This window comes from Oncorhynchus keta, chromosome 17 (genome assembly GCF_023373465.1).
Source record: "Oncorhynchus keta strain PuntledgeMale-10-30-2019 chromosome 17, Oket_V2, whole genome shotgun sequence".
NCBI classification, from domain to species: domain Eukaryota; kingdom Metazoa; phylum Chordata; class Actinopteri; order Salmoniformes; family Salmonidae; genus Oncorhynchus; species Oncorhynchus keta.
The window spans coordinates 39,135,621-39,157,026 of NC_068437.1; the positions used below are offsets into that span (position 1 = coordinate 39,135,621).

Genomic DNA, 21,406 nt, shown 5'->3' on the forward strand with positions numbered 1-21,406 from the left:
GTTGGCAGAGTGTGCTAAAGCAGTGAATAGATCAAACTTAGGGAGGTGGCTTCTAATGTCAACATGCATGAAACCAAGGCTATTACGGTTACAGAAGTCGTCAAAAGAGAGCGCCTGGGGAAATAGGAGTGGAGCTAGGCAATGCAGGGCCTGGATTCACCTCTTCATCGCCAGAGGAACATAGGAGGAGTAGAATAAGGGTGCGGCTAAAAGCAATAAGAATTGGTCGTCTAGAACGTCTGGAACAGAGAGTAAAAGGAGGTTTCTGGGGGCGATAAAATAGCATCAAGGTATAATGTACAGACAAAGGTATGGTAGGATGTGAATACAGTGGAGGTAAACCTAGGTATTGAGTGATGAAGAGAGAGATATTGTCTCTAGAAACATCATTGAAACCAGGAAATGTCATTGCATGTGTGGGTGGTGGAACTAATAGGTTGGATAAGGTATAGTGAGCAGGACTAGAGGCTCTACAGTGAAATAAGCCAATAAACACTAACCAGAACAGCAATGGACAAGACATATTGACATTAAGGAGAGGCATACTTAGTCGAGTGATCAAAAGGGTCCAGTGAGTGGAGAGGTTGGTTGGGGGTCACGGCGATTTAGACAGCTAGCCAGGCCATCGGTAGCAAGCTAGCATAGGATGGAGGTCTGTTATTAGCCACCTCTTGCGTTCAAATCAAATTTTATTTGTCACATACACATGGTTAGCAGATGTTAATGCGAGTGTAGCGAAATGCTTGTGCTTCTAGTTCCGACAATGCAGTAATAACCAACAAGTAATCTAACTAACAATTCCAAAACTACTGTCTTATACACAGTGTAAGGGGATAAAGAATATGTACATAAGGATATATGAATGAGTGATGGTACAGAGCAGCATAGGCAAGATACAGTAGATGGTATCGAGTACAGTATATACATATGAGATGAGTATGTAAACAAAGTGGCATAGTTAAAGTGGCTAGTGATACATGTATTACATAAGGATGCAGTCGATGATATAGAGTACAGTATATACGTATGCATATGAGATGAATAATGTAGGGTAAGTAACATTATATAAGGTAGCATTGTTTAAAGTGGCTAGTGATATATTTACATCATTTCCCATCAATTCCCATTATTAAAGTGGCTGGAGTTGAGTCAGTGTCAGTGTCAGTGTGTTGGCAGCAGCCACTCAATGTTAGTGGTGGCTGTTTAACCTCATAGTCCGCCCCATCCCGCATGCGGTCGCGTTAGGGTAAGTAAGGGTAAGTAATCCTTCTCACCCCCTTCTCCCCCCAAAAAAGATTTAGATGCAAGTGGCTGTTCCACTGGATGTCATAAGGTGTATGCACCAATTTGTAAGTCGCTCTGGATAAGAGTGTCTGCTAAATGACTTAAATGTAATGTAAATGTAAAATGTTACTACAGCCTCAAGCTCATTACCATAACGCAACGTTAGCGATTTCTAAAAATCGCAAATGAAATGAAATAAATATGCCTGCTCTCAAGCTTATCCTTTTCTTAACAATCCTGTCGTCTCAGATTTTCAAAATATGCTTTAGAACCAGAGAAAATCAATAATTTGTGTAAGAGTGGTGATAGCTAGCTTAGCATTTAGCGTTAGCATTTAGCACGCAACATATTCACAAAAACCAGCAAAGGGATCAAATAAAATAATTTACCTTTGAAGAACTTCAGATGTTTCAATGAGGATACTCTCAGTTACATAGCAGATGTCCAGTTTTTCCTGAAAGATTCTTGTGTAGGACACATCGTTCCGTTTTGTTACTATACATTTGGCTACCGAAACTAACCGAAAATTCAGTCACCTACACGTCGAACTTTTTTCCGAATTAACTCCATAATATCGACTGAAACATGGAAAACGTTGTTTGAATCAATCCTCAAGGTGTTTTGTCATATATCTCTTCATTGAAATGGCAGTCCTAGAAGCCTTCTTTGTTCTCTGATTCGGATGGAAAAATACTGGTAGCTGACTTTTGCGCACCAATTTCCACGCAGACACCGTGCGGGACACTTGGCAATTGTAGTCTCTTATGGTCAATCTTCCAATGATATGCCTACAAATACGTCACAATGCTGCAGACACCTTGGGGAAACGCTAGAAAGTGTCCGTTCATTCCTGTCGCATTCACAGCCATATAAGGCGATCATGGAAAACGTACCTTCAAAAATCCTGTTCATTTCCTGGTCGCTCAAACATCTTGGTTTTGCCTGAAGCTTTTGTTATAAGGCACTCACAGTGAAAATCTTTGCAGTTTTGGAAACGTAAGAGTGTCTTCTTTCCAAAACTCAATTCCAAGCATAGTCGAGCATCTTTTCGTGACAAAATATTGCGCTTAAAATGGGCACGTCTTTTTATCCAAAAATGAAATAATGCCCCTAGTGGACTAACAGGTTAACAGTCTGATGGCCTTGAGGTAGAAGCTGTTTTTCAGTCTCTCGGTCCCAGCTTTGATGCACCTGTACTGACCTCCTCTTCTGGATGATAGCGGGGTGAACAGGCAGTGGCTCGGGTGGTTGATGTCCTTGATGATCTTTATGGCCTTCCTGTAACATCGGGTGGTGTAGGTGTCCTGGAGGGCAGGTAGTTTGCCCCCGGTGATGCGTTGTGCAGACCTCACTACCCTCTGGAGAGCCTTACGGTTGAGGGCGGAGCAGTTGCCGTACCAGGCGGTTATACAGCCCGCCAGGATGCTCTCGATTGTGCATCTGTAGAAGTTTGTGAGTGCTTTTGGTGACAAGCCAAATTTCTTCAGCCTCCTGAGGTTGAAGAGGCGCTGCTGCGCCTTCTTCACGATGCTGTCTGTGTGAGTGGACCAATTCAGTTTGTCTGTGATGTGTATGCCGAGGAACTTAAAACTTGCTACCCTCTCCACTACTGATCCATCGATGTGGATAGGGGGGTGTTCCCTCTGCTGTTTCCTGAAGTCCACAATCATCTCCTTAGTTTTGTTGATGTTGAGTGTGAGGTTATTTTCCTGACACCACACTCCGAGGGCCCTCACCTCCTCCCTGTAGGCCGTCTCGTCGTTGTTGGTAATCAAGCCTACCACTGTTGTGTCGTCCACAAACTTGATGATTGAGTTGGAGGCGTGCGTGGCCACGCAGTCGTGGGTGAACAGGGAGTACAGGAGAGGGCTCAGAACGCACCCTTGTGGGGCCCCAGTGTTGAGGATCAGCGGGGAGGAGATGTTGTTGCCTACCCTCACCACCTGGGGGCGGCCTGTCAGGAAGTCCAGTACCCAGTTGCACAGGGCGGGGTCGAGACCCAGGGTCTCAAGCTTGATGACGAGCTTGGAGGGTACTATGGTGTTGAATGCCGAGCTGTAGTCGATGAACAGCATTCTCACATAGGTATTCCTCTTGTCCAGATGGGTTAGGGCAGTGTGCAGTGTGGTTGAGATTGCATCGTCTGTGGACCTATTTGGGCGGTAAGCAAATTGGAGTGGGTCTAGGGTGTCAGGTAGGGTGGAGGTGATATGGTCCTTGACTAGTCGTAAGTCGCTCTGGATAAGAGCGTCTGCTAAATGACTTAAATGTAAATGTAAATGTAGTCTCTCAAAGCACTTCATGATGACGGAAGTGAGTGCTACGGGGCGGTAGTCGTTTAGCTCAGTTACCTTCGCTTTCTTGGGAACAGGAACAATGGTGGCCCTCTTGAAGCATGTGGGAACAGCAGACTGGTATAGGGATTGATTGAATATGTCCGTAAACACACCGGCCAGCTGGTCTGCGCATGCTCTGGGGGCGCGGCTGGGGATGCCGTCTGGGCCTGCAGCCTTGCGAGGGTTAACACGTTTAAATGTCTTACTCACCTCGGCTGCAGTGAAGGAGAGACCGCATGTTTTCGTTGCAGGCCGTGTCAGTGGCACTGTATTGTCCTCAAAGCGGACAAAAAAGTTATTTAGTCTGCCTGGGAGCAAGACATCCTGGTCCGTGACTGGGCTAGATTTCTTCTTGTAGTCCGTGATTGACTGTAGACCCTGCCACATGCCTCTTGTGTCTGAGCCTTGAATTGAGATTCTACTTTGTCTCTGTACTGACGCTTAGCTTGTTTGATAACCTTGCGGAGGGAATAGCTGCACTGTTTGTATTCGGTCATGTTACCAGACACCTTGCCCTAATTAAAAGCAGTGGTTCTCGCTTTCAGTTTCACGCGAATGCTGCCATCAATCCACGGCTTCTGGTTAGGGAATGTTGTAATCGTTGCTATGGGAACGACATCTTCAACGCACGTTCTAATGAACTCGCACACCGAATCAGCGTATTCGTCAATGTTGTTGTTGGAAGCAATGCGGAACATATCCCAATCCACCTGATCGAAGCAGTCTTGAAGCGGAGTCAGATTGGTCAGACCAGCGTTGAACAGATCTGAGCACGGGAGCTTCTTGTTTTAGTTTCTGTCTGTAGGCAGGGAGCAACAAAATGGAGTAGTGGTCAGCTTTACCAAAAGGAGGGCGGGGGAGGGCCTTATATGCGTTGTGGAAGTTAGAATAGCAATGATCCAAGGTTTTACCAGCCCTGGTTGCGCAATCGATATGCTGATACAATTTAGGGAGTCTTGTTTTCAGATTAGCCTTGTTAAAATCCCCAGCTACAATGAATGCAGCCTCAGGATATGGGGTTTCCAGTTTGCAAAGAGTCAAATACTGTTCGTTCAGGGCCATCGATGTGTCTGCTTGGGGGGGAATATATACGGCTGTGATTATAATCGAAGAGAATTCCCTTGGTAGATAATGTGGTCGACATTTGATTGTGAGGAATTCTAAGTCAGGTTAACAGAAGAACTTGAGTTGTTGTATGTTGTTGTGATCACACCATGTCTCGTTAATCATAAGGCATACGCCCCGCCCCTCTTCTTACCAGAAAGATGTTTGTTTCTGTCTGCGCGATGCGTGAAGAAACCAGCTGGCTGCACCGATTCCGTTAGCGTCTCTCAAGTGAGCTTGAGGTAGTCACCTCATGCAAATACTTGGGAGTATGGCTAGACGGTACAGAGTCTTTCTCTCAGCCCATATCAAAGCTGCAGGCTAAAGTTAAATCTAGATTTGATTTCCTCTATCGTAGTTGCTCCTCTTTCACCCCAGCTGACAAATTAACCCTGATTCAGATGACCATCCTACCCAGGCTAGATTACGGAGACGTAATTTATAGATCGGCAGGTAAGGGTGCTCTAAAGCAGCTAGATGTTCTTTACCATTCAGCCATCAGATTTGGCACCAATGCTTCTTATAGGACACATCACTGCACTCTATAGTCTTCTGTAAACTAGTCATCTCTGTATACCCATTGCAAGACCCACTGGTTGGTTTCTTTATAAAACCTTCTTATGCCTCACTCCCCCCTATCTGAGATATCTACTGCAGCCCTCATCCTCCACATACAACACCCGTTCTGCCAGTCACATTCTGTTAAAGGTCCCCAAAGCGCACACATCCCTGGGTCGCTCGTCTTTTCCATTCGAGGCAGCGAACGACCGGAACGAGCTACAACAAACTCACAAACTGGACAGTTCTCAATCTCTTCATTCAAAGACTCAATCATGGACACTTACTGACACTTGTGGCTGCTTTGCGTGATGTATTGTTCTCTACCTTGTTTCCCTGTGTGCTGTTGTCTGTGCCCAATAATGTTTGTACCCTGTTTTGTGCTGCTGCCATGCTGTGTTGCCATGTGTTGCTGCCATGCTGTTGTCTTAGGTCTCTCTTTATGTAGTGTTGTCTCGCTTGTCGTGATGTGTGTTTTGTCCAATATTTTTATAGGCCCCCGTCCCCGCAGGAGGCCTTTTACTTTTTGGTAGGCCGTCATTGTAAATAAGAATTTGTTCATAACTGACTTGCCTAGTTAAATAAAAGGTAAATAATATTCAATTAAAAAGAGAACTTCTACCAGCAATATTTAATCAAATGTATTAGAGATGTATGCTAATTTCATGTGGTAATTAATGACTCATGACTCCCAATATGGGAATGACTAAATATTATTGGAAAAACAGACCATATGAAAAACTATAAACACGTTTCAGACCGCTTCGCTCATCGCCCTCTGTAGTGGCTTTAGATGAAATTAACCAATCCAATGAAGCACTGGGCCAGTGCATTTTGCATAACCCGGTGAGCGGAGATTTCAATTAAGGAACAATGGAATAGTCTAAAATTCCGCTCACATTGGGCACTGTGCCATGAAAAACGACAAGTGACAAGGCTCAATGGAAATCAAGAATGAGGCTTTAAAACCAATGAGAGATATATGCACATTGTTAAAAACAAAAATAACTAATTTTGACTGGCATCAAACCTTAAAATAAATCTAGCAAGCATACAGTTTAATAAGGATTTTAGTTCATCAGCAAGGTAGTTTGACTATTAGTTTATATTGCAGTATTTGTATCTTATCACTGTGTAGCTGACATGCAATGTCAGAGAGCAAATGATACTTGTATCCTCATCATTAGCCCATATCATGAAGTGATACATTGTAACTTGAACTGTAGCAAATAGGAATTAGCATTAATGTTAATTAAAATGTCTAAACCGGAACAAGTAGAATACTTACATCTCTATTATACTGTAGTACCCTGACAATGCTTATCTATTTATTGTAGCCACATATTTCCTGCTGTTCAAATGTCACTTCTGTTTTTTAAGTCATCATACCCATTTGATTATTGAAGAATGTGGGTCTGTACCCTCAACCTTTGTTCCCCAGAATGTCCCAACGAAGAAAAGATGTGTTCTGAGTTGTCTAAAACAGCAGATATAGGCCACTGTGATTTTACAAAGGGGCCGTGGCAGCAGGGGTTCTCGCCTTTGCAAGAGGACTGGTTGGAGGCCCCCTTGGCATTGCTATTCAAATCAAATGTTATGTCACATGTGCCAAATACAACCGGTGTAGACCTTACCATGAAATGCTTAGTTTACAAGCCCTTAACCAACAGTGCATTCCTGGAAATAGGCTTAAGAAAAGTTACTAAATAATAAATTTTTAAAAAATGTATAAAAGTAACACCGGCTGCTCTCAGAATAGACAATCGGACAATTTATTTATTTTTATTATTATTATTACAAAAATCTCTGAAACTGGAAACACTTATCTCCCTCACTAGCTTTAAGCACCAACTGTCAGAGCATCTTACAGATTACTGCACCTGTATTTAGCCCAAACAACTACCTCTTTCCCAACTGTATTTAATTCATTTATTTATTTTGCTCCTTTGCACCCCATTATTTTTATTTCTACTTTGCACATTCTTCCATTGCAAAACTACCATTCCAGTGTTTTACTTGCTATATTGTAGCCTAGTGGTTAGAGCGTTGGACTAGTAACCGGAAGGTTGCGAGTTCAAACCCCCGAGCTGACAAGGTACAAATCTGTCATTCTGCCCCTGAACAGGCAGTTAACCCACTGTTCCCAGGCCGTCATTGAAAATAAGAATGTGTTCTTAACTGACTTGCCTGGTTAAATAAAGGTAAAATTAAAATTTTAAAAATTGTATTTACTTTGCCACCATGGCCTTTTTTGCCTTTACCTCCCTTCTCACCTCATTTGCCCACATTGTATATAGACTTGTTTATACTGTATTATTGACTGTATGTTTGTTTTTACTCCATGTGTAACTCTGTGTCGTTGTATCTGTCGAACTGCTTTGCTTTATCTTGGCCAGGTCGCAATTGTAAATGAGAACTTGTTCTCAACTTGCCTACCTGGTTAAATAAAGGTGAAAAAAAAATGACGCTATATTCAGGGGTTACCAATACTGAGTCAATGTGCGGGGGTACAGGTTAGTCGAGGTAATTTGTACATGTAGGTGGGGTAAAGTGACTATGCATAGATAAAACTGTGTAGCAGCACTGTAAAATAAAAGGGGGGAGAATAGTCTGACTTGGGTGACTGGAGTCTGACAATTGTTTGGGGCCTACCTCTGGCACCGCCTAGTATATAGTTCCTAGATTGCAGGAAGCTTGGCCCCAGTGATGTACTGGGCTGTATGCACTACCCTCTGTAGCGCCTTGTGGTCAGATGCAGAGCATTTGCCATACCAGGCGGTGATGCAACCGGTCAGGATGCTCTTGACAGTACAGCTTTAGAACTTTGAGGATCTGGGGACCCATGCCAATTCTTTCCAGTCTCCTGAAGGGGAAACGGCGTTGCTGTGCCGTCTTTACGACGGTCTCTGTGTGTTTAAACCATGATAGTTAATTGGCGATGTGGACACCAAGGAATTTGAAACTCAAGTTCACTGGGGATTATCAAAATGTAAAGAATGCTTGTCAGCTCAATGAAAATTCCTAACTAATATTGTTAGTAGCCAACTGTGAATAATGCTCCATGTCGAAGGGTGAGATCACTTAGACCATACACTTCAAAATAATCATAAGAATTGTGCACAAACTAACTTCGTAGAGAACAATGGCTTGTGGTCTGTAACATTTAAAACGGTTGTTTGACTGATGCTTTATTTCAGACATATCTCCCTACCTCTTCCGAATCATCGTCAGGGGGTGCTGTCAGTGGCCTACTGGGATGCTGAATGACCAGTTCATGCCGCTGCCTCCAATCATGGAACTGACCCCGGGGCATCGTCAGAAACTCTGATGTCATGGGTGATGTCCAGTTGGCCAACATGGCCCAGCTGACTGTCCTGGTCATGGGCAACACCACCCTACAGCAGTAGGTGACTGCTGCCCTCCAGGGTTATGTGAACAAGGGGAACAAGCCAGAGGTGCAGTATGTAGACTAACAAGGCCTCTGAGGAGAGTTCAGAGAGCACATCTCTTTAGGGTTTAAGGAAATTATGCTGGTATGCCATTTTGAACAATCTCAAATGCAGATTTTCAAATGAAGGACAAGACACTAGTAATAGTGGGGCTGTACACTGAAGGAAGAAAACCTCCATGGTCCATGAGAAGGAGACACTGATTGAAAGAACAGGTTAATGAAATTACTGTTATTTCAAGAGGTTTGTCCTTTGTTTGGACTACCCAAATTAAGAATTGTGAAAAGATATACCTATTTAATTATGTCCTTCTGGAAGTCACTCATACGCTACATCTGTGAAAGCTGCCACTTGTCAAGTCAATTGTTTCTAGACTGGTGTGCTCTGCATGTTTAAACATTAAGAATATAGGGGCCTAACCCTTCTTCAGAGTTTGGTTTAAACTGACACCATTCCTTTTGAGTCAGTGCCATAAAGAATGCATTCAACTTATATGTTGACAAACTGATGTTCACACCGATGTATACCAATAGGCCAGTGTATACCCATCTTACCCGTGTTGATGGTAATATCACCACCCCTTGACATGGAGCAATCCAAATGTGAACACTACTGCCGTTTGCTGCCTACAATCTGAAAGGTACATTTTCGACAATTAAAAGGCAACAGGAATGTTTGTGTTGATATGCAGTTCGAATGAAGTTCCTCCAGTTCAGTGAGGCAAACCACCCTCATTCCTGACACTATAGCCTACCAAGATATCCTGGAGGCCCTAAAACTCTTCAGGAAAATTCAGAGCATTGCAGACAAAATGTAGAAAGTAACCATTTTTGGCAAGAGATTTAACAGACGACCCAGAGTAGGTAACCTGAGAGCAAAGCGCTGGATCCAATGTTAACTGGTTTTATCTTACCTTTGAACAAATACACAAAAACATGTTTCAGGTTATTTTAAAACGCCCCTTTATTAGTAACCTAAGTTCTCAGACAGACCCATTTGAAAAAACAAATAAATATACTAGTGAGGGAAGTAATGGAGTGCAAACATTATCCCACAACAACGGTGTCGTCGTCTGGGAATTCGTAATAGGGCACCTCTAGATTGAGAGGTGCGGGTCCCTTCCGAATTCTCCCTGAGGCGTCGTAGTGGGAGCCGTGGCAGGGACAGTAGTATCCTCCGTAGTCTCCTGCATTGGCGATGGGCACACAGCCCAGGTGGGTGCAGACACCGATCACGATGATCCACTTCGGGTTGGCTACGCGGTCCTTGTCGTGTTGGGGGTCACGTAGCATGGCCATATCCACAGCTTCCTCTGTGGCGATCTCCTTCTCAGTTCGGTGGCGGATGAACAGAGGCTTGCCCCTCCACTTGAAGGTCATGTTCTTGCCCTCTGGGATCTCTCCCAGCTTCACCTCAATCTTGGACATGGCCAGCACGTCGGCTGAGGCGCTCATAGAGGAGATGAACTGGGTGGCCACCGTCTTGGCTGTGTAGACGCCCACCACAGCTGTGGCCCCAGTGACCAGGTAGGAGAAGGTCTTCCTGGACTCGCTGCTCTCCTGGGAGGACTTCTTGGGGTCCAGCAACTCAGGACGACGGTAGTCAGAGAAGTCTGGGACCTTGATGTCTGTGTGGGCCATGCGAATTCCACCAGGGGCTACATATGAGAAATATAATATGCAAAATTATGTTCACACTTAATATAGTTCACGTTATTAGAGTTCTTTATACATAAATGAGTGATGACAATCAAAGCTGTGTGACTTGAGATCATGCAGACAGTGTAGCCAACAGAGCCGACCCACTTACTTACAGCTGCACTAGGGTCGCACAGTCTTCCTATGTAGATTAAGACACCCCAGAGCCGGCACGAGATATGGCTCAGAAAACATTACCCAATCCAGGGATGACAAAGGAAGTGCACTTCAAAATTGCCCCAACTGTTACACCAAGGGATTGAACAACAGTTTCAAGAAACTGCCATTTTCATCCTCTTGCTTGCAAACTTATTTTTCTTCTAGGATATCATGGCAGTCCGCAAACAATTTAAGTGCATGCAGCCACCTACTGTGCTGGAATGTATGATCAATCATGATCTGCCCAATTCTGAATTAACATGAAAATAAAACTAAATCCCTACTAACTTGTCATCCTCCCACTTTATCGTGCGGAAACACTCCACCCTTAATGGTTGTTGACATGTTGAACAATCCTAACAATCCTAATATCCGTTAGCCCCAATCTCTTTTTCCATCTCCACAACCTTCAACCTGGCATTTCTGCTTTCCACAAACGGAGTCATATTCTGTACCATCACTCATTCATATATCTTTATGTACATATTCTTTATCCCCTTACACTTGTGTCTATAAGGTAGTAGTTTTGGAATTGTTAGCTAGATTACTTGTTGGTTATTACTGCATTGTCAGAACTAGAAGCACAAGCATTTCGCTACACTCACACTAACATCTGCTAACCATGTGTATGTGACAAATAAAATAAGATTTGATTTGATATTGATAACCGTACCAATAAAAGCTATGATGTCAAAGGGCACTTTGGTGATAAAGTTGACACCGCACATTCATGAGTGCAATTTCTCATGAGCGCAACCTCCAAACCACACCAGGACCAGCAGAAACACCAGCCCCGACATTAGGTCTACTTACTAAAGGAACAGCTATGGAAGCTTCATCATGCCAGTGTAGTTCCAACAATCTGTTTTACAGCCTCTGTATACAATACATTATGACTTGCTCTATATCTCTGAGCCTCTCTAGTCTGTCTCTGCACCTGGCGTCAACTAAATGCTGCACTACTAGCTTAACGTTACCTGGTTAAATAAAATATGGAGAAAAAAAAAAAAAAAAAAAAAGTGAGTCGAATAGGGTGTGAGTGAGGCCATGTGGTCTCAAACACTCACCACATTACACTTGCTTCCTACCATGGCCTTCTTTACTAGATGCTCCACTGCTTTCGGTATCACGATCTCTTCTTCCCATGTCTTGCCACTACAGACCATTCCGGTCCTTGACCCTCATCCTCCGGAATTTCCGGACCTTGCAGAAGCCACAGCAGCCTTTACGGAGACACGTCACGTTGAACAACAAAGGAGCGGATTGGCGGACACTGCCATTCCAAAATGGCTACTGTGACTTCTGCTTCATAGCATGAAGACAAAAAAATACAGTTAAGTTTTTTTTTGCTCGGTGTATCAGTTGGGATAATTCTGAGAGAAACATCATCCCTGAATTGAGGTACATTTTCTGAGCCATAGCTCCCGTCGGCACCGCGGTGTCTTAATCTACACAGGAAGTCTATTACCCCTATACTCATGCGGTCGGCTCTGCTGCCTCTTAGACAGTGCAACGTCTGATATGTAGAATGTAGCTGATTTTACGAGGAGTTTGTATTCATATGTAATAGTTAAGCTTCTTATACAGGATGTTGACAAGTCCACCCAGGGCGCCATGTCTTGGTCACAACATGAAGTTGACAAGACGAACCATATCAACCTAAACTAAAGCCAAGGAGCAAAGTACCAAAAGTTTTGGTTGAGACACCCCCCCCCCCAAAAAAAAAAAAAAAAAAAATGTAATCACTGACATTGAGGCGGGTTAAAAATCACAATATACATTGTCCAAGATCAGCAGTTAGCAAGCTAGTTTTCTGAATGCGACCTTACCACTAACGCAAGCTGAAATAGCGGGCGTCTTCTGTGAGCTGGATTTCTGCAGTGAATCTCCCTTCACCGCTCCAAGGAGCAGTGCTTTGAGGGATCCATTCACAGCTACATTGGTCGCCTGCAAGTATGGGGACAAAGCCCCAGAACGAGCGGCTAAGGACAGCATCTTTATCCGAACCAGTAATTTAACTCGGTTGGGGGACACACCGACCTTTGAAAAGACCCGTGAGTTCCTCCATTTATTGGCAGGTCGATCGGCCTGCGTAAAATCCTGACGTATATTTTAGGATACTGTTAGCAATTTATTTAGTTTTTAGCTACCATTATGCCTCAATAGTCGCATTAATTATCAAAATATAAAATAGGTGACTTATTTCGTAATAAAAAGATGCTTCACGTAGATTAATTCCAAAAAGTTTGTAGTTTTTCTCCGGCAATTCTTATGCCAGCATTTGAGCTGGGTCCTTGAACTGTAAACAGTCGCTTTATGAATGTTTCCACATAGCTAGATACTACAGCCACAAAGTATCGTATGTCTATATCGCAAATCAGTAGTTAGTTAATCTTTGGAAATATCGTAACAAATCCTTTAAACAAAAATGTGCTTTTTTGGTCTTATTATGTAAGGTTAGCCACAAGGTTAGCAGTGTGTTTAGGTTTATCACATTTAAGAGGATAATTGTATAAATTATGCTTTTTTTTTCAGGGGGTGGATCAGCTTTAATATTGCGGATATATGTTTGGGGTCTTTGTTTTTAATTTTTTTGTCCATTCAAATAATATAAAATTGATCAGAAATACAGTGTTGACATTATTAATGTTGTAAATGACTAGTGTAGCTGGAAACGGGTCGATTTTTTTAATGGAATATCTTCATAGGCTTACAGAGGTCCATTATCTGCAACCATCACTCCTGTATTCCAATGGCACGGTGTGTTAGCTCATCCAAGTTTATAATTTAAAAAGGCTAAACCCTTTTGCAATTATGCTGAAAACCGAAAGCTGAAAACTGTGTCGTGATTAAAGAAGCAATAAAACTGGCCTTCTTTAGACTAGTTGAGTATGTGGAGCATCAGCACTTGTGGGTCGATTACAGGCTCAAAATGGCCAGAAACAAAGACCTTCCTTCTGAAACTCGACGGTCTATTCTTGTTCTGAGATGTGAAGGCTATTCCATGTGAGAAATTGGCAAAAAACACAAGATCTCGTACAACGCTGTATACTACTCCCTTTACAGAACAGCGCAAACTGGCTCTAACCAGAATAGAAAGAGGAGTGCGAGGCGCCGGTGCACAACTGAGCAAGAAGACAAGTACATTAGTGTTTCTCAAACTGGACAGACGCCTCACAAGTCCTCGACTGGCAGCTTCATTAAATAGTACCCGCAAAACACCAGCCTCAACATCAACAGTGAAGAAGCGACTCCAGGAGTTCCTCTGTCCAGTGTCTGTGTTCTTTTGCCCATCTTTTCTTTTTATTGGCCAGTCTGAGATATGGCTTTTTCTTTGCAACTCTGCCTCGAAGGCCAGTATCCCAGTCACCTCTTCACTGTTGCAATTCTTAAGCCATTCCTGGACCTGTGACCAAAAACGAGCGACATATGGACAGTCCCAAAATAAATGATTTAATGACTCTGCCTCCTCGCAGCAAAATCTGCAATTGACTGTCATTTCTCTTTGCTTATTTGAGCTGTTCTTGCCATAATATGGACTTGGTATGTAACCAAAAAGGGCAATCTTCTGTATACCACCCCTACCTTGTCACAACACAACTGGTTTGTCTCAAACACATTTAAGAAGGAAAGAAGTTCCACAAATTAACTTTTAACAAGGCACACCTGTTAAATTAAATCCATTACATGTGACCTCATGAAGCTGTTTGAGAGAATGCCAAGAGTGTGCAAAGCTGTCAAGGCAAGGAGTGGCTACTTTGAAGAACCTCAAATGTAAAATATATTTTAATTTAACACTTGTTTTTGCTTACTACATGATTCAATTAGTGTTATTTCATAGCTTTGATGTCTTCACTATTATTCTACAATGTAGAAAATAGTACAAATAAAGAAAAAACATTGAATGGGTAGGTGTGTCCAAACTTTTGACTGGTACTGTATGTAAAATTATAAAAACAACACGTGAATACCTGGAGATGGTTTTGGACAGGTCATGTGAATTGGCTACTGAAGGCCAAAAGCTAGCTAGCTCTAATGTTGTTATTGTTCTGTTGTTTTGGTGATTACAGGTGATGGTGTTGTGGCTCCATACAATGGGGATGGGGAGTGGAACCCTTGGGAGTCTGAGCAGGCTGATGATATCTCTGCTCTTCTCAAACGGAGGGAGGCTTTCAGACAATATACCAGGAGCTCATTGACAAGAACAGGCCCAAGAGATACAAAGTTCAAATCTGGGGGAAAGCTGCCATAGGTAAGCCATGTCTTTTTAGTGATGCTCTGTGACAAGTTGTCCAGTATTGCTTGATATCTCCTCTTGCAGTAACAGTTAAGCTACATGATGGTGTAAAACACAAATTATTATGGACATTGTCACACCGAAGTAACTTCTCTCTTTTTTCAGGACTTTTCCTTTGGGAACATATTTTAGAAGGGCCCGTCAACCCCACCAACATACTGTAACAAGCACAGGCATCAGAAATTAGACTTATGTCATAATAAAAGATACATATGACCTTGCTGATGTCAGTTATCCTGCCCCCCCACCCTTTCTCTATCTATCTCTTTCTCTCCCTTTTTCTTTTCTTTGTCTATAGTTTCTACACAGGCCCAGCGGTGATCCAGGGCCACGTTCCTTTGGACACAGACAGTGTGGTTCTGGTGCTGAATGGCCAGGAGCAACAGAAGATCGGGGTTGATGCTGTAAACTGTTTAGCTGTGGTACTGCTAGGCAGCAAGCGCTGCACAAAGGACTGGATCAGCATCTACCTGAGGAGGCATGGGGTCTTCGTGGACCTGCTCTTCCTGGTCTATGGAAGCCCCTGGGTCAATGACAAGGATGTCTTCCAGTGGCCTGTTGGAGTAGCCACGTATGTCTTATTTTCTGGGATCTGGGGCCATGTAACAAGGTTTTAGAGTATGAGTGCTGATCTAGGATCAGTTTCATATAATTATATGGACAGGGAAACTGATTAGCACTTTGAATATGGACCCAGATTTATTTTCTCATGATCTTAGAGTTCCTCTCTTGTTTCACCATACACCTTTTATTTAGCTCATGTTTCCATTTCAGTACACCATACCTATCCATTGTACCAGAAAAAAAAGTGTTATTTGACTGTGGATTTCTATGTCTCTCTCTTTTCAGATACAGGCAGTTTCCTGTAGTCACGGCAAACTCCCAGATGGTGAACTCCACCAGGCCCTTCCTCTGTAACTTTTTGGGAACCGTCTACAAGAACTCCTTGAGGGAAACACTAATGGGGATCTAGAAAAAAAACAGGACTGGACAAATAGTACATCATTACTGCCTGGGAGAAGTATGTCGCTGTCGCACACCGTCTGTTTCAGTTCACGGTAATGGTTTTCAGTCCAATTTTTGCATCCTGGCTCACTTCACTGGAAATACTCTTTGTTATTAGGCCTTGTATACCAATAAAATACCAACTCTGACATCCTCAAATAAAGTTAAACTCTTTTGATCTTTGTGTTAGCAGTTGATGTTGTTCTTTAATTACACAGACTACAAAGCAAATCAGGTGTATGAAAATAGGTTTATTCAAAGAGGATAAATCATAGATGTTATACTGAGAGGTATATGGTAGATTGTCATGCTCCCCTGTCCTCAGTGGTTCTCTCCAGTGAACAAAGTGACAGGATGTAGTTTATAACCTTTCCCTAGCCTGTGGTTGACCAATTACAATTCTTTGCAATAAAACTGGGCTAATGGCCAAATAACAAGTATCCAATTTCAGGCTCACTGTATAGACACATTTCTCCCACATCTCTGACCAATTGCTCATTACTCCCCTATTACAGAAAAAACACTTTCCATTGATCGTTAGTACTCTGTTGACTTCTTGTTTAAATGTGTAATACATTAAATTAACCCTCTGCTCACTATTCCTTACAGTCATTCCTCCTCCTCTCCTGCGTCAGGTGGCTTCCTCAGGAGACAGCAAAGAGTCTGAGACGGTACCAGACAGCCCTGGCCCAAAGCAAGCTCACCCTCTGCTCGGTGGAAATCTACATGGAGTGCTACCGCATCTACGAGGCTGTGCCTAGGGTTCGGTGCCTGTGGTAGAGGACATTGTGACTCCAGGTGCATCTCCTCAAAGCTGCAGGAGCCCTCTTCATCTTTCGCAAGGACTATAAGGAGCTGCCAGGACTCCTGGAGAAGGAGAAGGGGATGAGTCAGGAGGAGGGGACTGAGAGGAGGAGGAGACTGCTGGAGTGGTATAGCAGTTTCCACCTGCAGATGAAGGACAGGTTCACCGAGGTCTTAGAGGTCAACCGCAAGGCTCTCCGGAGGGTGATGCGGTCTGCACAACGCATCACCGGGGGCAAACTACCTGCCATCCAGGACACCTACATCACCCGATGTCACGGGAAGGCCAAAAAGATCATCAAGGACAACAACCACCCGAGCCACTGCCTGTTCACCCAGCTACAATCCAGAAGGTGAGGTCATTTCAGGTGTATCAAATCTGGGAGCATGAGACTGAAAAACAGCTTCTGTCTCAAGGCCATCAGACTGCTAAACAGCAATCATTAACTCAGAGTGGCTGCTGCCTACATAGAGACTCACTAGTCACTTTAAACAATGCCACTTTAATAATGTTTACATATCTTACATTACTCATCTCATATGTTTATACTGTATCTTATACCATCTATTGCATCTTGCCTATGCCGCTTGGCCATCGCTCATCCATATATTTATATACATATTCTTATTCCATCCCTTTAGATTTGTGTGTATTAGGTAGTTGTTTGGGAATTGTTAGATATTACTGCACTGTCGGAACTAGAAGCACAAGCATTTCGCTACACTCGCATTAGCATCTGCTAACCATGTGTATGTGACCAATAAAATGTCATTTGATTTAAGGAGGCATTCTTCAAAAACAACTGAGAGAGAAACTTACAGCTCAGAGGAAAATGGATCATCCCTACAAGGAACAATGTGGAATTCATTTTAAGTGTCTTCAGGGAGAGAAGCCAAATTTCTTGGGGTTTATGTGGGTAATTTGTAAAGCTACCACTAGACAACAAATACAATTGTATTTGTTACATGTATCAAATACAACAGGTGTAGACTTTACCGTGAAATGCTTGCTTTCTAACCCTTCCCAATGATGCACTTTTTAAAATGTATTAAGTAGCATGAGAAATAAAATACACAAGAATTAAGGTATATGCAGATTGTACCAATACCAGATCAATGTGCAGCGGTACGAGGTAGATGTGTACATTAAGGCAGAGTAAAGTGACTAGACATCAGGATAGATAAGACTAAAATAAAAAAACGTAGCAGTTTTTACAAGGAATTTTGACAACACATAAGCCCAAAAATAGATATATTTGAAAATAATAATTTCATACCTTGATTATGTTGAGACATGATCACTTGTCTCTTCTTTTATTTGTGGGATTACTTGGGAACAGATTTCCCAATTTTTTTTGCTGAATTCCTGGTGATTTTCCAGTCTTTTTCTTACTAAACTAAACTAAACTTTTACCAAAATAATCACTTGTGAGCTTGTTTTGGCAGCGTTTTACCGGTGTTTGTAGACCCCTTGACTTTTCCCACATTTTGTTACGTTACAGCCTTATTCTAAAATGGATTAAATCAAATACATTTCTCAGCAATCCATAGACAATACTCCATAATGACAAAGCGAAAACATTGAAAATAAAAAAGAGCAAAAACCAAGCCATGAGCTACATCATTCTTAAATGAAATACGTTTGTAACCACCTAGGCTCTTCCTAGAGTTGGCCATCCAGACTAACTGAGCAATCAAGGGAAAAGGGCCAGGGAGGTGATCAAGAACCCTATGGTCACCCTATGGCAGAGCTCTATTGTTCCTCTGTGGAGATGGGAGAACCTTCCAGAAGGACAACTATTTCTTCATCACTCCACCAATCAGGCCTTTATGGTAGTGTCCAGATGGAAGCCACTTCTCAGTAAAAGGCACATGACAGCCCGCTTGGAGTTTGCCAAGAGGCACCTAAAGACTCTCAGACCACGTGAAACAAGATTCCCTGGTCTGATGAATCCAAGATTGAACTCTTTGGCCTAAATGTCAAGCGTCACATCTGGAGGAAACCTGGTACCATCCTTATAGTGATGCATGGTGGTTGGCAAAGCCCTAAGTATGGGCTTTGGCTGGGCCACTCAAGGACATTCGGAGACTTGTCCCGAAGCCACTCCTGTGTTGTTTTGGCTGTGTGCTTAGGGTCGTTGTCCTGTTGGAAGGTGAACCTTGGCCCCAGTCTGAGGTCCTCAGCGCTATGGAGCAGGTTTTCGTCAAGGATCTCTCTGAACTTTGCTCCGTTCTCAATCTTGACTTGTCTCCCAGTCTCTGCCAACCACCATGCATCACCATAAGGATGGTATCCGATCATACATCTCTGGATAGACATGAAAATAGCTGTGCAGCAACACTCATACAACCTGACAGACCTTGAGAGCATCTGCAGAGAAGAATTGAAGAAACTCCACAAATACAGATTTTTCAAGCTTGTAGTGTCATACCCAAGAAGACTTGATGCTGTAATCGCTGCCAAAGGTGCTCCAACAAAGTACTGAGTAAAGGGTCTGAATACTTATGTAAATGTGATATTTCAATGTTTATTTTTTATACATTTGCTTCAATTTCTGAACCTGTTTTTTTTCTTTGTCATTATGGGATATGTGTAGATTGAGGGAGGAATTAAAAAAAAATCTATTTTAGAATAAGGCTGTAGCAACAAAATTCTGAGAAAGTCCAAAGGGGTCTGAATACTTTCCAAAGGTACTGTATATAGTGTATGGGAAGATCTCAATTGCATACTCCTCGTGTCCTGTTCTCGTAGGGTCAATGCAGATAGTCTGGATAACCATTTCATAAACTATTTAGCTTCTACCCCAAGCCATAAAACTGCTGTCTCGGAGCCTATTGTTCTGTGAGCCCATACTGGTACCGTTTGCCGGACGGTAGTAGTGTGAACAGTCTAAGGCTTGGGTGGCTGAAGTCTTAGGCAATTTTTTGGGGCCTTCCTCTGACATCGCCTGAAAGAGAAGTCCTGGATGTAGCACTTTGCAGTCGAGGGCAGTGCATTTGCCATGCCAAGCGGTGATGCAGCCATTCAAGAGGCTCTTGATGGTGAAGCTGTAGAACCTTTTGAGGATGAGAGGGCCCATGCCAAATCTTTTCAGCCTCCTGAGGGGGAAAAGGAGAGCGACAATTTCCTCTAAACGACTGTGCGGTTGTGTGTGAACCATGTAATTCCTTAGTAATGTGGGCGCCAAGTGCCTTCAAGTTCCCTACCCGCTTCACTACAGCCTTTGTCAATGTGAATGGGGATGTGCTCTCCCTTCTTTTTACTGTAGTCCACTATCAGCTCCTTGGTCTTACTGATGTTGAGGAAGAGGCTGTTGTCCTGGCACAACACTGCCAAATCACTGACCTCTCTGTAGGCTGTCTCATCTCCTACGGTGATCAGGCCTACCACCGTCGTGTCATCAGCAAACGTGATGGTGTTGGAGTCGTGCACAGCCAGGCAGTTGTGGGTGAACAGCGAGTACAAGAGGGTACTAAGCACACACCCCTGAGAGGCCACCATGTTGAGGGTAAGTGTGGCGGAGGTGTGTTGCCTATCCTCACCACCTGGGGCCCGGCCCGTCAGGAAGTCCAGGATCCAGTTGCAGAGGGAGGTGTTCAGTCCCAGGACCCCGAGCTTGGTGATGAGCTTGGAGGGGACTATGGTGTTGAACACTGAGCTGTAGTCTATGAACAGCATTCTCACAGTTATTTCCTGTCTTTTCCAGGTGGGAGGGGTCAGTGTGAAGTGCAATTGAGATTGCGTCATCTGTGGATCTGTTGGGATGGTATGCGAATTGGTGCGGTTCTAGGGTGTCCGGGATGATGGTGTTGATGTGTGTCATGACCAGCCTTTCAAAGCACTTTAATTGTGGTTGAACTTACATATATACTGAATGCACACAATTCAAAGCAGTATTGTGATGGGCCTTTTAGAATTTTTTACCCATCTCGATATTTGTCAGCTGGATATCTCATTTTCCTTTTATGTTTAGTCATAGATCCATCTTTAAACTCTTATGTAGGGTTTGTTATTGTGACGGCGGTAAGTGTATCTCCAATGCAATTGCTGTAAACCATATCCTAATATGTGTTCATGCTGCTAATTAAATGTAGCTTGAATAATGAACACTGTTCCTTTTCTGTGAAATGTTGTGCAATGTTTGTCTTGCCATTAAAACATGTATAACTTCTTAAATTATTTAATAGGATATGTGTACAGGAGACTGGAAAGAATGAATCTGCACCATAACATGATCTCCTGCAGATGGAGTTATAGAACCACAGTCATTTCAGTACATATTGTTTTGTTTTGTTGAATGTACAGGTATAGTGAGCAGAATTAACACTTGGTTATATTAAATACATATTAAGAGGTTTCTTCTCATAAAGCATGCTTATCACCAAATGTGCTTCATTTTTTCATAGGGCCCTCATCAGGGACATTGATCCTGGTAAAGAAAACAACTGTACATAAACTGATGCCACTTTTACATAAGATACATCTTTTTTTGTTACACAGATCCGTAGGTTCTAGTGTGGTACCATAGACACAATGAAAATGCCACACAGCACAGTGAGGATAGATGGATAACTTCTAATATAAAGAATTAAAACTAAAATATTGTGTTGAATATATTGATTCTTTCTTACAGTCATTTTTAAGTGTAGAAACCCCCAAGGCTATTTAACCAATGGAAACATTGTAACACTGGTAGCAGTTACTTTGTATAA

At 42.9% G+C, this 21,406-nt stretch overlaps 1 protein-coding gene and 1 pseudogene across 2 annotated transcripts; one reads left to right on the forward strand and one right to left on the reverse strand.

The window, feature by feature from the left end:
• Positions 1–9,676: 9,676 nt before the first annotated feature.
• On the reverse strand, positions 9,677–12,797 carry LOC118395824 (cytochrome b-c1 complex subunit Rieske, mitochondrial-like). Of its 2 annotated transcripts, none has more exons than XM_035789788.2 (2): positions 12,417–12,797; positions 9,677–10,388 (listed from the first exon to the last, which is right to left on the reverse strand). In XM_035789788.2, the coding sequence occupies exons 1-2, from the start codon at positions 12,580–12,582 to the stop codon at positions 9,778–9,780; spliced, it is 777 nt and encodes a 258-aa protein (XP_035645681.1). In that variant the 5' UTR covers positions 12,583–12,797; the 3' UTR covers positions 9,677–9,777. The 2 variants fall into 2 exon arrangements, with proteins under 2 accessions (XP_035645681.1, XP_035645682.1); XM_035789789.2 differs by lacking the exon at positions 12,417–12,797 and adding an exon at positions 11,676–11,873.
• Positions 12,798–13,478: 681 nt separating this feature from the next.
• Positions 13,479–20,873, forward strand: LOC118396037 (ribitol-5-phosphate xylosyltransferase 1-like; annotated as a pseudogene).
• The last annotated feature ends 533 nt before the right edge of the window (positions 20,874–21,406 follow it).

Coding starts and splice junctions, on each gene's coding strand:
- LOC118395824 (XM_035789788.2), bottom strand. CDS start 12,582: ATGCTGTCCTTAGCCGCTCGTTCTGGGGCTTTGTCCCCATACTTGCAG. Junction 10,389..12,416: donor TATTTCAGCTTGCGTTAGTG/GTAAGGTCGCAT, acceptor TCTCATATGTAG/CCCCTGGTGGAATTCGCATG.